The 16035-nt window shown below is 39.4% G+C and overlaps 1 protein-coding gene and 1 non-coding gene across 2 annotated transcripts; one reads left to right on the forward strand and one right to left on the reverse strand.

Annotated features, from left to right (window-relative positions):
- Positions 1-478: 478 nt before the first annotated feature.
- On the reverse strand, positions 479-550 carry trnac-gca (transfer RNA cysteine (anticodon GCA)). Its single transcript has one exon. It is a non-coding gene; the product is annotated as a tRNA-Cys (tRNA).
- A 6059-nt stretch (positions 551-6609) lies between these two features.
- On the forward strand, positions 6610-15800 carry kctd2 (potassium channel tetramerization domain containing 2). The gene is made up of 6 exons (XM_084740661.1): positions 6610-7330; positions 11720-11828; positions 11941-12032; positions 12228-12323; positions 13331-13456; positions 13745-15800. The coding sequence occupies exons 1-6, from the start codon at positions 6962-6964 to the stop codon at positions 13772-13774; spliced, it is 822 nt and encodes a 273-aa protein (XP_084596787.1). The 5' UTR covers positions 6610-6961; the 3' UTR covers positions 13775-15800.
- The last annotated feature ends 235 nt before the right edge of the window (positions 15801-16035 follow it).

Below are 16035 nucleotides of genomic sequence, written 5' to 3' on the forward strand. Positions count from 1 at the left end.
ACGATCAAGAACGCACTTTATTTCTTCAGCTATGATCATGATCTGCAGACTACAGGTAACCTACAGGTGATCTAACAGGATGTTCGTGTCTCCTCCTCTAGTCTCTCCTAAGTCTGTTGAAAACTGTCCGACTTGACTGCAGCTTTTTGTCTCCACCTCCTGCTGCGGCCGCCTGATCTCGTCTGCTCTCCAGGCGAGGCGCAGTTCATCTCGAACGTACCTATTTTTAAAGAGTAGTAAAACATTCATTGAAATACTTTGAAAAAATAAAGGTGAGTAACACATAAGAATACGAGTTTAAAGTCTGGTTTTGGTCTCATGCTGCAAGGAAGGTATATGGTCTCCAAAGCCACCTTGGCATAACCCGTAAACCGTTGATTGGCAAATTACCTCATATAACGGTGCTTGTTCGCTGTGGATTCACGATTGCCATAACATGTGCAAGTGACCGAAGAAACAACAAGGTGAACGAGAAAAGAGGGGGCACCCGGATTTGAACCGGGGACCTCTTGATCTGCAGTCAAATGCTCTACCACTGAGCTATACCCCCGACGATGTCTAGAAGTAGAACTGCCATATATTTAAAAATGAAATAGTGTATAATTGCTTGGATTTCGGCGTAGCGCTTGGTTTGGCATTTTTACATGTGTACCACCGCGCTCGTGTTAACACGATACACTACGTTTAAACCATAATGTAGCATTTAGATACCCTCACAGTGAAAACATGGTGGTTATTGCAGTTGTAATTACAGTTCTTCCCCGGCAGAGAGCGCCAAAGTAGACTAAGTTTGACACGCTGTTGCTGAGGATTCCAGAGGGTCCTCGCTGCAGAACGTTAAACGGGGCGGGGTCGGATTAAAAAGCAGTATTACCCCCTTTTTTCTGAGATAAACTGCGCCTCGCCTGGAGAGCAGACGAGATCAGGAGGCCGCAGCAGGAGGTGCAGACAAAAGTCTGCAGTCAAGTCAGACTTTCCACAGACTTACGAGAGTATAGAGACACGAACATCCTGTTAGATCACCTGTAGGTTACCTGTAGTCTGCAGATCATGCTCATAGCTAAAGAAATAAATTTAACAACATAATTTTCAGTCTCCTCTTTCTTTACAGCATTCAGTTATGGCCTGATTATTCTGAGTACTCACATGTAATTATAATTTATTTGCCATTTCCCCCCTTTTAATACACTTGACCTTTTGGACTTTGGTCCATGTCAGTGTCTGTCTTTCTGTGGGTGTTTCTGGTCCTCTTGTGGACTGTTTGCAGAAGGATCGGTCCTAATCATATCAACACTAAAAGAAATAATAAAATTAGTATTTTGAGTCATTTGACAGAGTGTGTAGATAAACTGAAAGCTTGTCACATGGAAGAATGGAAAGGAACATCTTCAATAAGAATTATAACAACGATGATGATGATGCTGGTGATGAAGGAGGACTCCTGAAATCCAATTAACAAGACAATAGGGCTCAGAGTAAAAGATATAAATAAAAAAGCTAAAACAGAAACAAAATAAGACAAGTAGTGTCACATAGTAGTGTCCCCGACCTCCTGCTGGGTCAAAACAACCACAACGTCAAACACAAAGTCTGAGGCCTTTGTCAGATTAAATACACTGGATAAGAAAACTGTTGCACTGTTCAGCTTTTAGGAGCTCAGATCTTCTGGCTTGTCAGACGAGTTGTGTCGTGTGTATGTGAATCGACAATCAACATCGTTCCCAGACTCGAGGAGTAATAGATTACATGTAACAGGTAACTGTATTCCATTACATTTACAGATTTAAAAAAGATGTAATCAGATTACAGATACATTTAGTAGAAAATAGGGATTATTAGTAAGATTATAATTTTAAAATAAAGGACAACATACTACCATGCTCAGTGCACACATTCATTATGATTAAGACATGTTCCACTGGGTGTAAATTTCATGGTTTTTTTTGTCTTTAAATCAATCATTCAATCAATCAATCAATCAATCAATCAAACAATCAATTGTAAATGAAGGAACAGCTGGACAAACTAATACACTTAGAGCTGCAATGATTAATCTATAATTAGTAGACTGTTAAATTAATCTGCATCTATTTTGATAATCGATTAATTGTTTTGAGTCAAGAAGTTAAGTTAAGAAGAAGCTCCAAATTCTCTGACTTCAGCTTCTTAAATGTGAATATTTTCTGTACGTCTCTCTGACAGTAAACTGAATATCTTTGAGTTGTGGACAAAACAAGACATTCAGTGTTGATCGACATTTTTCACCATTTTCTGACATTTCTTGGACCAAACAACTAATCGGTCAATTTAGAGAATAATTGTTAACTGTTGGTGAATCAGAATCATCTGATGTAAACTGACAGGATCGTGCTCGCTGTCTGCAATCTGCATAATGGAAGAGGTGAAATCCTTGCTGCAGTGTTTTTTATCTCTCTGATTCACAAACACAAAAGAAGCTTTTGTGTCAAATTAATGATTTTATTTAGTGCATAACCATGTAACAAGCAGGATACAGTGCTGCCAATTCCTCAGTAAGGAAAGCAGCTATTGGCTGTCGTGTAAGTCACCAGAAATCACTAAATGACTAATTTGCATAATTGGCCATTTGCCAACTGCTAGCTCAATGTCCAGCCCTCCTCTTTTATCCGGGCTTGGGACCGGCAAAGTGACCCAAAAGAGACACTTTGGCAGAGTTACTGTTTATTATTATTTATCCATCCATCCATCCATTTTCTGTAACCGCTTATTCCGTAAGGGTCGCGGGTTGCTGGAGCCTATCCCAGCTGACACTGGGCGAGAGGCGGGGTTCACCCTGGACAAGTCGCCAGTTCATCGCAGGGCTGACACATAGAGACAGACACCCACTCACACTCACACTCACAACCTACGGGCAATTTAGAGTCACCAATTAACCTGCATGCATGTCTTTGGACTGTGGGAGGAAGCCGGAGAACCTGGAGAGAACCCACGCAGACACGGGGAGAACATGCAAACTCCATACAGAAAGGCCCCGCCCCAGCCGGGGAGCCGAGACCTTCTTGCTGTGAGGGGGCAGTGCTAACCACTGCACCACCATGCTGCCCCATTATTATTTATTTATTATTTATTATTATTATTATTATTAAGTTTGGTTTAGTGTCTAACCTAATGCTCTACAACAAGTCACAATGAAACATGAAGATGTCAGACATGTTTATGACAACAAATGTATGTTTCTGATGGTGTGGGGGAACCAGAGCACCTGGAGAAAACCCACGTAAACACTAGACTAGTGGTTTTGTTTGTTTGTTTGTTTTTTGTTTTGTTTTGTTTTGTTTTGTTTTGTTTTGTTTTTTTGTGGGGGAACCAGAGCACCAGGAGAAAACCCACGTAAACAGTAGGAGAGCAACACCGTGTTGTTGTTGTTGTTTTTTTTCTTTGTATGACACTAGAAAAAAAACTAAGAAATAACACATTCTTTATTAGACTATTAACAAACATGTTACCACAATAAGATGAAAAAAGCTGTGCTGCATATCAAATTAGATAGAAATAGTCTCTCTTTAAGACAATAAACAAACACGATTATATGAGACTTAACAAGCCAAATTTTCTATCAAATTATTTATTTATTAGACGTTCAGCGTCAAAACATGTCAAAACACTCGTAAGATGTGAATCAGAAGCAAAGTTTTCTGTCATTAGGTGGTGGCCAGTATTTCCACTTAACATGTTTCCTTAATCTTTGATGACAGGGCATAGTAATTTTATGATTTATTACAGTAAATATATTACAAATTTGTCCTTTACAAAAAAGCTATTCCAATATAGATATGCCCCTTATTATTTATTCACTTCCATGGTAGTATTTTGACTTTGTTTATGTTCTCTGCAGGATTTCTTTTCTTTGTAGGACTTCTCTCCAACTCTCTCTTTGAACTGTTTGATTTTCTGCAGAGGTTTGGTGAATAGCAACCACCGGTGGTTTCATTTGTTCTTGTATGACTCTGCAAGTGTAGAACTGAAGAGGACGAATTCACCTGGAGGAAAAATGAAATGCATTTACATCAGAATGAACCACACCTTCAGTGACACCCAGCTGCTGACTCTGTTTTGTTCTTAACAACTTTAGTATCTGCAGGTTTGACTCTATTTCTTCTTTCACTCGTTGTTTTTGTGCCTGTCTTTGTAACACTGTTGTTCGGTGGTTCTCAGACAGCCCCAGTCGCCTTCAATCTTTTCTTCCAGGATTCATGGTTTTGCTCTAACTTACAGTCTAAAAAGTCTGCTGTGTGGCTCCCTCTAGTGTTGAAAGGACAGATGTGTTCATTTGAGTTTGTGTACAGCTGCTGCCTCTTTCTGTCTGTTCCACCTTTTTATAACTTTGCAGAATTTGACTTTTGTGTTTGCAGACTTGGTTTGTAATTGTCTCCATCCTCTCCAGTGTGTGTCTGGGGCATCATCTCTCTGTGTGGCCTCACGCTCTCTGGTTCAGCTGTTTTTCCAGTTCCCTAGAAGGGTTTGGCAGTTTCTTCTGAACCAAGTCATCGTGGCTCTTCTTCCCTCCGTTGCAGCTTTGATCCTTCAGCTGACGATGATGAACATGAGCCTCTCGTCTGTCTGCCTCGTCATGTCTTCCTTCAGCCTTGACCTCTGAACGTGCACAGAAAGCTCTCTGGTCACCTTCATCAGTCTTTTCAGGACTTCTGCTCACTTTGAAAAGAAAAAAGGAGGTTATTTCTATCAGGAACAAACAGCAGAAGTATATAGACTGAGGCATTCTGTCCCAATCAATCATAGTAATTAGTGTGTCTTTAGTTATATTATGTTTTGGGGGAAAAAAACTCTCAAACTTAGAAAGGTTGTTAGACAAATTTACAATAACCTTTCCATGGACACAATATGCATGCCTCAGTTTCTGCAGCCCAGGGAGCTTTATTATTATTCTGAGTCACAGAAGAGTATTTTCTTCTTCCTTTCTTTTGTTAAAAAGAAAGATCAGACAGACAGAAAGACAAAACAGACAGTCTGATTAGAAGAAATACCACTTTGTAGGACTTAGCCAGTTATTTAATCTTTTTTTTCCAGCTCAATTGATTATGATTGAAATAATATAATTCTATTTAAAAATGTACTGTATGTATTTCTGAAGGATTGCATGTTGCAGTTTGCTGATATTTCCACTGTAATAATGACAAAATATAAAGTCAAAGATAAAAGTATGTCGATAAAAATCTCCTCCTGCTTCTGTTTTGTGAACACAGGCTCATCTGATTTCACTGAGAATTCAATGTGGTGACAGACATGAAGAAAAACTATATAGAAACAGTCAATTCTCTCACTGATGGTCTTATTAACTTATGTAGGTCATATAGAGGCAGCAGAATTAAATTCAGGCTGTTTCATAACCAGTTATAAAATCCTTGTACCAGCTTTGATCATTATTTTCTCTCTTAAAATGTCTCCTGTTTTATTTTATTTTATTTTAAATTGAGCATTTGCATTGAAGCTTTTTTATTTTTCACTGTAAAGCACTAAACTGTTCTTTTGATAAGTCATATATATATATATATATTTGTATAACCCTTATTATTATCAGACACTAAATATCTGCTTGCTGACTGATTAAAACTTCATTGCACAACAGAAGACTGATATGTCCAGCATTAAATATTACAGTTACACAGAAAATCAGTATTTTATACAACACGTGGTGTTTGTTGTCAAAATTAAGAGCCAATCAGAGCCTGTCAGCTTGTCGATCAGGTGATAGCCAGGTGTTTGCAGTCGGTGGAGAGCAGCTGTGGCGCCTGGCTTTGAGGTTATCGTTGCCTACGTGTGCATAACGTCAGAGCAAGTGGGGATCAAGTCGGACACAAATCTAACCGGCATGCATTGTGCGCCGACCGCCGCTGATCGATCGCTGATCTGCGCAGGCCTGGCTCATCTCAAACGCACCTATCATCACAGCCTTTAGCGAAAAAAAAAGCTTAACTGGGTGGAAATTTCGCCATTTTGTGTCCTTAAATCAATCAATTAATAAATAAATTGCACACGGAGCAGCTGGACAGGCTAATAAACCTAACAACAAACAAATAAAACGATTAATCAACTATTAATCGACTACTACATAATCTGCATCTAGTTTATAATTGACTAATCGTTTTGAATCATTTTTTAATATAAAAAGTCACCATTCTTTTATTTCAGTTTCTATGAATATTTTCAGGTTTCTTTACTCCTCTCTGACAGTAAACTAAAGTTGTGGACATTGTGGTACATTACGTTACTGATCATATTTTAACAGGTAATTAATAACTGTATTGGAATATTTTTAAAGTAACTCTCCAAACCATGTGTATGTGTTGCTTGTTGTTGGTGTGTAATTAAACTTTTCAATACTCTTTTATTATGTATTTTGTACTTTATTTATTAATATATTTTTTTTAAATATTCATTTAGTTTTCCCTTATTTATATTTATTTTTAATGTTGTCTTAAATTCTTTAACTTTATGTGTTTTACTGAATTTTTTTGATTTCCATGTGCAATTTTGTTCATAAATAAAAGAAAGAAAGAAACAAAAAAAACGTTTGTTTGCTTTTATTTTGAAAAGCGATGACATAGCGGAAGTAAACAGTAATCACGTTACAACCCGGAAGAATTGCCTTTCTCTGATTAACGTTTGAATAGACAAGAATGACCAATTTATCTTGTGAAGAAACGATTAAACGCGATGCTGCTAACATCGTACAGCCGCTGATAGTCATATTTGTGTCTTAATGTTTGGTGTTGGAGGTGGAGGCGGTCGAGTGTGAGCAGCAACGCCCTGATGTCAGCCACCCCGTCGGAGAGAAAAATATCACCCTCGCTCTGTTTACAAATCGGCTGAGAGAAATTGTTTCCCCGCAGTGAATCGTTAGCTAATCGTGCGGTTGTGTGTGTGTGTGTGGTTTTTTTTTTTTTTTTGAGACGAAGAAAACATGGCTGAACTGCATGTTGTGGAACCGAGCGGTACTGCCTCCATAGAGCAGCCGGAGCACCGCGACGTGCGGGGCTCGGTGCGCCTGGCTTCGCCCACTCTCATGGTTCCGCCGCGGAGCAGCCAGCTCAGTCCCGGCGGGGTGTCGAGCGGTGGTGGTGGCGGCGGCGGCGGACGGTCGGTGTTCGGGTTCCCGGTGAAGAGCAACCCGAGCTCCCCGTCCGAACCGGCGGAGAAGCCGGGCTCACGCTGGGTTCGTCTCAACGTCGGTGGGACCTACTTCATCACGACCAAACAGACGCTGTGCAGGGACCCAAAATCATTCCTGTTCCGGCTGTGTCAGGAGGACCCGGACCTGGACTCTGACAAAGTGAGTACACACTGCCAGGCGAACAGCTGGATCTTTAATCATCAAAACAAGAAAAAATGCATGAATGGGACTTATTTCTTTCATGATAATTGATAGCAAATCATTTATCAATTTATCTCATTGATAGTGCTGTAAGGTATTGCCTCCACTTCAGTTAGTATCACAGTATTAGTAATGATATTTCTAATATATCATGACATTATAGCAAATGTATGCAAAGTCGTGATTATTATAAATCACGCTTTAAAGCAAATAATAATCCTTTTTAAAAAAAGTTTGCAAAATTTATGTTTGGATCTTGTTTCCTTCTTGGTAATTGGTGGCAAATCAAATCAAATTTATCCTTTTGTCCCAGTTATAATCAGGGTTGGGAGGGTTACTTTAAAAATGTACTCTGATACAGTTACTAACTACCTGTCAAAAAATGTAGTCTGTAATGTAATCCAAGTATCACAATTTTAAAGTCAAATAAATGGATTACTTTCTGTTACTTTTGAATTACCTCAATATAAAATGCGGTGAAATTGTTTAGCCAATATAGTTCTTAGGGCTGCAGCTAATGATTATTTTCATAATGGAATAATTGGTCAATTATTTTCTCTTTTTTATTTTTCTAAATGTAGATTGTTTTTTATGTTTTTTTAATTACTTTTTTAAAATTTTATGTACATTTGAGTTCAAATTTAATATCTATATATTTTTGTTCTTTTTGTGATTTTTTTTAATTCATAGTTATTTATATTTAAAAAAAAATATCAGTGAGAGTTTACTGTTTCAGTCCCCTGATATCATGTCATAATATCAGTCCATATATATATTCTAATTCTTTTTACGTCCTATGATCAATAACAGTATTAGCCCCAAAAATCCAGTTTCGTTCGGGCTCTGTGTGGAGGACATTATTTTTACCTCTGAAAGTAGAAGAATAAAGTAGCATAAAATTGAGATATTCAAGTAAAAATAAACCAAAATGGATTTTAACTGTGTTTGGATCTTAAAGGTCCAGTGTGTAAGATTTACAGGGATTTATTGGCAGAATATAATATTCAGAAGTATGTTTTCATTAGTGTATAATCACCTGAAAATAAGAATTGTTGTGTTTTTGTTACTGTAGAATGTGATGTTTATACCTACAGAATGGACTCTAGATACGTCTTTTTGCATTTTCTGTGGTTTATGGCCGATGTTTTATTTGTGTCAGGTCGCCACAAATAAATGATTGTGGGAAATACTGACATTCAAGCCATATTTTTCTTCTTGATTGTGGAAACCTGCATGCAGTTACAGACAGTTCTCTTGTCTTTTAACTGCATGCTAGTTAACAAGCTGTCTTACTGAGGTGAGTCCAAGTCCACATCGTCCACATCGTCCACACGTCCAGCGTCCCTCCCCTTCAAATATTCATGTATTACCAACGTGCTCCCATGATAAACGAGGTCGACCTTACAAGTAATCCTTTCCTTTGCCATGTTGAGGGTGAAATGCTCGTGCACCTCTCAGCAGAGACGGGAGGGAACGTAAAGTCGGATCAGCTCCTTAAAAATTCTATGTAGTTCACCTCCACAGCGTTAATAAATGCGCAGTGACATAACCAACAAATTGTCGACAGTTAGATTTGTTGGCAAGTAATTTTTGCGATCGATTTTTGTCGACTAATTGTTGCGCCCCCAATTCTCCTGTACGCTTGGAAGGGGACAGTGAGGCGAGGTGTTTGCAGTCTGCAGGCTCGCTGTTAGATGTCGCAAATTCCCACCCTCTGGCCCTTTAACGTTGTCATGATATTAATTAAAACACTGATATCGATACTCATCACAAATGTATGAAAAATCATTATGAAACGATCAAAGTGACCTTTAAAACAAATGCTCTTCTGTCCTGCAGAGATACATCTGATGATTATTTTCTCGGTATCCGTTTATCGTTTCTTCCCTCCCCAAAAAAATGTCCAGAATTTGTGAGAACGGGGGCATCACAATTTCCTGAGGCCCAAGGTTATTATATCTTCGAATCGCTGGTTTTGTTGAACCAAAATCCAAAGATATTCAGTCTGAAGTCAAGGTCTGCTGACTCGCCTGTTGTCAGGATTATGAGAAGCTCATTTAAGTTTCCCATCAGACAAAGAAAAGCACCAAATCTTCACCAGAACTTCATAATATTTGACATTTGTGTTTGAAAATGACTTACAGGACGCGTGTGTAGGATTTCTACAGGCAGTAGAAAACACAAAGATATTTCATTTATAGAGATATAAGACAGAGAAAAACATCAGAGAGGCAAAACTGTTTGCTTGAAAGTGAACTCAAGCGATTATCAGAATTTGAAGGGACAAATATTTTTCCTGTCCACCTCCACCTCTGCAGTTTGCTCCCAGCTGTTTCCTGCAGTGTTTTACAGCCTGAAACGAAGACAAACCTCTGCTAACATCATGAAAAATTAATGCACCTCTACGACATAAAACATTAACTCTCTTGTTGTTTCTAAATGTAGCACTTCAGCAGTCCGGCATATTTGATGAGGATGATGTTCTTGTACGATTCTTGCCAGTTTGGGGTTGTATCCACATGGTTGAATGCACTTATTGTAAGTCGCTTCGGATAAGAGCCTTAACTAAATAAATGTAATGTAAGTAACCTTCAGGGAGAAAGAGCAGATGCTGTATTTTCAAGTACTTCATTTTATTTTCTCCATTTTCTACAGGGGCCATGTGGGAAAAACCCTCAGTAGAGCGCAGACAAAACTAGATTTATTAGTAAATCTCTACAATAGATAACAGATACAGATATCAATATTTGAGAGCTTTAAGAAAAAAACCCTGGCTGTTTACACCTTGTTTTAACATGCAGCTTTTTTTACACAAAGAAAGAAATAACTTAATGTATAACATCAGCCGAATTTACGAGAAGGCCCAAATAATTAAGAGTTTGTCACAGGCAGTGTTTCATGAAGTTCATAAAGTTTCTTCTAGTTCAGTTACTCACAAAATTGCAAGATTTCTTAAGGGAGTCTGGGAAATTTCTCCACAGGTGACCAAAAAAATGAGCAAATATTCCTTACTTTTTACTGTATTTGTAAAATTTGACAATCTTACAATCAATAAAATGCAGAGTTTGGAAATCCTTGAAAACACTTTTACAATTTGAATGTTTACATGGTTTCAAAGTGCTTGGATTTTGGATTAAGTGCTCTATACTGCTTCGTTACCTGACTGAATAGTTCACTTTTTAGATAAAGAAATAAAATAAGTCAGATATTTGCACAGCCTGGATGCCAAGTCTACTTACATATTTTGAAACATGAAACTTTGTTGTTCTCCTTTAATTTCTCACCCTTCTGTAGCACAATAACAACTGGATGTGAAAAAGAGGTGAAATATTATTATGAGTGTATGTCTACATAAATATGTAATTTACTGCAGTTGTAAGGTTGAATCTGACTTTGAAAAAGGTGTAGGAACCTGGAAAATGTTGTCTTCTTTCGTTAATGTAAAATGTAAATGGTGAAATCAGTTGAAACGGTTTGATCGAACGGCTAAATGTTGGCAGGTAGATGCACTTCAGACGGGACATGCCTTGACTGATGGTGTTTATTTTTACAAATAAACAAGCAATTTAATATGTCACATTTAATGCTGAATTTACAAGAAGGCATGAATAATTAAGAATTTGTTGTATGCAGCATTTCATAAAGTTTATAAAGTTTCTCCTTGCTCAGTAACTCACAAAATTGCAAGATTTTTAAAAGGAGTCTGGGAAATTTCTCCACGGGTGACACAGTAGTAGTCTATATTTCTCTCTGTTTACCATATTTGTAAAATCTGATATTTTTACTATCAGTAAAATGTTGTTTTCTTTCATAAATGAGAAACAGCTGTCCACATGTGTCCATGAGCTCCACATGTTTGGATCTATTTTTCTAATTAATCAATTAACCATGGGAATAATTGTTAGTTGCAGCCTAAGAGCAAAATATTTTTTTGTCCTGAGCTAATTATAACATTATTATAACTATTTTGATAATCGATTGATCAGTTTGAGTCATTTTTTTAAGAAGAATTCTCTGATTTCAGCTTCTTAAAGGTGAATATTTTCTAGTTTCTTCTTTTAATGAAAGTAAACTGAATATCTTTGGGTTGTGGGAAAACTAAGACATTTGATGACGTCATCTTGGATTTTGGGAAACACTGATTGAAAATGTTCACAATTTTTTGACATTTTTTAGACCAAACATCTAAACGACTAATAGAGAAAAAATTCATCGACAATGAAAATCATAGCTAGTTGTAGCTTTTATTCTTTCCATCAATTTTTTGTGGACATCATGTGACTCAATCAATTTCACCGTCCTCACAGTTTCTACAAAGTGCTCATGTGTCTCCATGTGTTCCTGCAGGACGAGACAGGAGCCTACCTGATCGACAGGGACCCCACATACTTCGGCCCCATCCTGAACTACCTGAGGCACGGAAAACTGATCATGGATAAAAACCTGGCCGAGGAGGGTAAAGTGTTTCGATCCCCGCTGTTCGATTTTGCTCAAACATCACGCGGAGTCGTATCTGTCAGGTAAAGGACGAATGATAAAGTCTGATGATCCGTTTTGTCACGTGTCAGGTGTTCTGGAGGAAGCCGAGTTCTACAACATCGCGTCGCTGGTGAGGCTGGTTAAAGAGAGGATACGGGACAACGAGAACCGGACATCTCAGGTACGGAACGCCAGAACAATGAGAGCAGGTCAGACGACCGAGAATAGAATGAATCTGTGCACCAGACTTTCTTCCAGTAAAATACAGCCAGAAATAGCTTTTTTGTTTGTTTGTGTGGAGATCATTGATGTTGTTTTCTGTGTGTGTGTGCGCGCGCGTGTGTGCGTGTGTGTGTGCTCTTGTCACGTCCCTCAGGGCCCTGTGAAGCATGTGTATCGAGTACTACAGTGCCAAGAGGAGGAACTCACACAGATGGTCTCAACCATGTCGGACGGTTGGAAGTTTGAACAGGTGCAGAAAACGCAGCTTCATTTTTTTATTTTTTTTTTTCCTCTTACCAGTTTTTAGTTTTTCCTTTAGTGGCTTCAGCTCTGTGGTTTCAAGCTTCAGTTTGGAGATGAGCTTAAAACATTTGTCAAGAAATGTTTCTAAAGTCATTCAATTCGAAGATATTTATAACAGTATAAGTATATAACTTCAAATAATTTGAACCCTGAGCGCTGCGGCCAGCGGCAGATCCGAGCAGTGCATCATGCCGGAGAGTGCGGTGCCGCTTAGTCGGGCGCCACCGCACTCTCCGTAGGAAAACAGTGGGTGGGACAGCCAGCACGAAGCGGTTTTACCGCTGATCATGTGTTGCCAGTTAGTTCCATTATATTGGAGAAAACTCAGACATCTCTACAGCCAGTATCTCCAAAACTCTGCAACTAACACCAAAACTATCTAGATGGATAAATGCAAATATATGTTCTCCTGATTTTTGAGTGAATTGTCCCTTTAAGTGTATCCCAGGGCTCGAAATGAACGCTTTTCTTAAGTGTCCCGAATTCTGCTTTCAGCTGTCCCAGACTTATCCCAGATAATCAGTGAATCGTTTTGAATCATTTTTTTTAATTGAATCAAAGTTTATTTACTCCTCTCTGACAGTAAACTGAATATTGTTGAGTTGTGGACAAAACAAGACATTTGTGGACGTCTTCTCGGTCCTTTTTCATCATTTCCTGGACCAAACAACTGACAGATTAATTGAGAAAGTGATCAAGAGCTGTTTTTCAAGTGTCAAGATTGTGACAGGATTCATTTAAGTTAAAGTTACATCACTTTAATATTGTGATACTTGGTATAAGTTACTGACTACATTTTTTAATGGGTAATTAGTAACTGTATTGGATTTATAATGATATAAAACAGAGGAAACTTGTCTCATTTCAGAGAAAAAAAAGAAAAATCATTATTTGTTCCACTGAGTCAACCTGACAAGTTCCTGTCTTTCGTCTTTTTTTTTTTTTTCTTCTCAGCTCATAAGCATCGGCTCCTCTTATAACTACGGCAACGAGGACCAGGCAGAGTTTCTATGTGTAGTTTCCCGGGAACTCAACAACTCCACCAACGGCATCGTCATCGAGCCCACCGAGAAGGCCAAGGTGAGCAGTCTGCCGAACACGAGTCTCTCCAAAAGATAAGGCTGCAGAGGTTTTAGATTCTTCTCATAGTCAACAAATCCCGTGAAAAGCACATTGATAGTATTAACACAAGGATTTCACGGTGCATTCAGGGCCATCTCGTAAACTCAGAAATCTTTAGTCAAATGTCCAGAAAACATGTGGAATTTTGTCTTGATAAATGACTTCAAATGTCACACCACCTTTTATTGTTTTCCTTACAGAAAGTTTCTGTTTGCGCTGACGTATTTTTTCCTTCTGTCCCCGCAGATCCTTCAGGAGCGAGGCTCGCGGATGTGAAGAGACCCGCAACCTGAGCTAAATAACACTTAATCAACAAAAACACAAAACAATAACGCGAACATTTCCTCCAGTTTTGTCATCAAGGTCCATGAGTTTACCCCCCTCCGACGCCACCTCTCTCTACCATCACCGCCACCGCCGTCATCGTCATCATCATCATCATCATCAACCCCACCTTCCCTCCTCCTCTGGTGTGCCTTTCCACAGCGGGGAATGCCCCACCCCACCCCTCCTCCAGCGCTGCAACACGACCCTGACTTGTCTTCTCGTTTTGTTCTCCTCCGTCGCTGGCCGTGGAACACTTGAGGGGGAGTTTAAAAGGGAATACAAGAGAGCGGTTCTCCTCATAGCAGCTGTTCGATGGTCAGTGTCACTTCGGTGCAGGCTACGGTGCTGATTGTAGCCTCTCATCGTTATTATTATTATTATTATAATTAGTGTCAGTGGATGGACGCCCAGCACAGAGCTACTATAAGTCATTATCATCATCTTCATCATCATCAGGACAGGATTCTTCCTCTCTCTTATATGTTTGGCTCTGTCGACTTCGCAGAAATCTCCTCAGGACTCTCAAAGGACATAAAGGAATGAACACAACTCCACTGACTGAGCTGCTCTCCGTACCTGAATCTGTTGACGGAGCGTGCGCCTGTGCCCGCCGTCCAACCCCAACCCACCCAAACTCCCTCTCTCACCCCCCTCCCTCCCTTCCCTGCGCTCCTCCCGAGGCAGGTCGCGGCACAACAAACCGAGCCAGGAGGCGGAAGGACGGGACGGAGGACGATGACGCAGAGTCCGATCGCTCTGCTTGAGCCAGCCTGGTGCAGCATTTCCTCCGCTCTCTACGAGTCTTTAGAAACAGCTGAAACAGGGCGACAGGCGCTCATCTCACAGACGGCCTGTCTCGGTTCAGTAGGGCTGGGTATCGCTTTACAAAATCACGTCGCCAGCGGAGTACTTCATTCAATACCTTTTCTTCTTTACGAACAACGCTTATAAACAGTCATTTTTTTTCTAGATCTGGGTACCAAAAGGATCAAATCCAGGCATCGTTTGACTGCGGAATTTTTGACACAACTTGGTACTGGGTTATTCCAGTCGGTACCTGAAAGGTATCGATTACCGATACCCAGCCCTACGGTTCAGCACTGCGGCATCCTGCTCCTTCCTGTTTCCTGTTCTCGGGCTCGATCCGGTCTGTCCTCGCAGGGAGAAATTTTGGGATATTTCCGCGCAAAAGAAAACAAAAGACTCAAAAAAGAAAAAAAAAAAGACTAAACAACACCTGTGTACAATTTGTCAAGGCATGTGAGGAATCTATATAAATCTATATAGGCTACATGATGAAATTATATGAAAAATTTGAATGCAAATGGTGTAATTATTGATTTCTGTATCATAGTTGTCATATATTTACATATTCTGGTGGGTGAGTCTATTTTAAAGGGAGAGTTCACCCTAAACTCTAAAATACAGTTTTCTTACCTGTAGTGCCGTTTATCCATCTAGATAGTTTTGGTGTGAGTTGCAGAATTTTGGAGATATCGGCTGTAGAGATGTCTGACTTCTCTCCAATATAATGGAACTAAATGGCACTCGGCTTGTGGGGCTCAAAGCACCAAAAAAATACGTTTGAAAAACTCAACAGCAGTGTCTCTTTGCAGAAATAGTGACCCGGTTACTCAGAATAATCCACAATCCGCATTTTTTGGTGCTCACCTCGAGCAGAGCGCCCGTTATATTAGAGTGAAGTCAGACATCTCTACAGCCGATATCTCTAAAACTGCAACTCACACCAAAAAAAAAAAAAATCTAGATAGATAAACATCACTGCAGGCCAGAGGAAAAATGTGTGTTTTTGATTTTGTGGTGAACTGTCCCTTTAAACGATGGAGGAAATATCATTTTTCATAACCAGTTTTCCTGAAGGTTTCCCACCCGGTGACATGGATGTGAGTACGTGTATGCAGTGCCTCTCTGCTTTCTGTCCATGACTGAAATATCACAAAGTTTTTCAGCTGCACGTTTTTTCTGTAGTGTTCCTCAAAGAAAAAAGAAAAACACACACACACACGTTTTCTCTTAGATATCCTACTTTGATCTCTTGCATATCTTAAAATTGTAATTAGGGATAAGGAAAACCACTGTCATCGCCATTTTGTCCAGAACAAGCGTGGCGTGGTGGGATCGGACTGTGGCCAGTTTGTATGCTGCCTCAAAACCCTTAACTCGCCCCCCTCCTCTCTCTCTATCTCCCA

This window comes from Lutjanus erythropterus, chromosome 17 (genome assembly GCF_056507025.1).
Source record: "Lutjanus erythropterus isolate fLutEry1 chromosome 17, fLutEry1.hap2, whole genome shotgun sequence".
NCBI lineage: Eukaryota > Metazoa > Chordata > Actinopteri > Lutjaniformes > Lutjanidae > Lutjanus > Lutjanus erythropterus.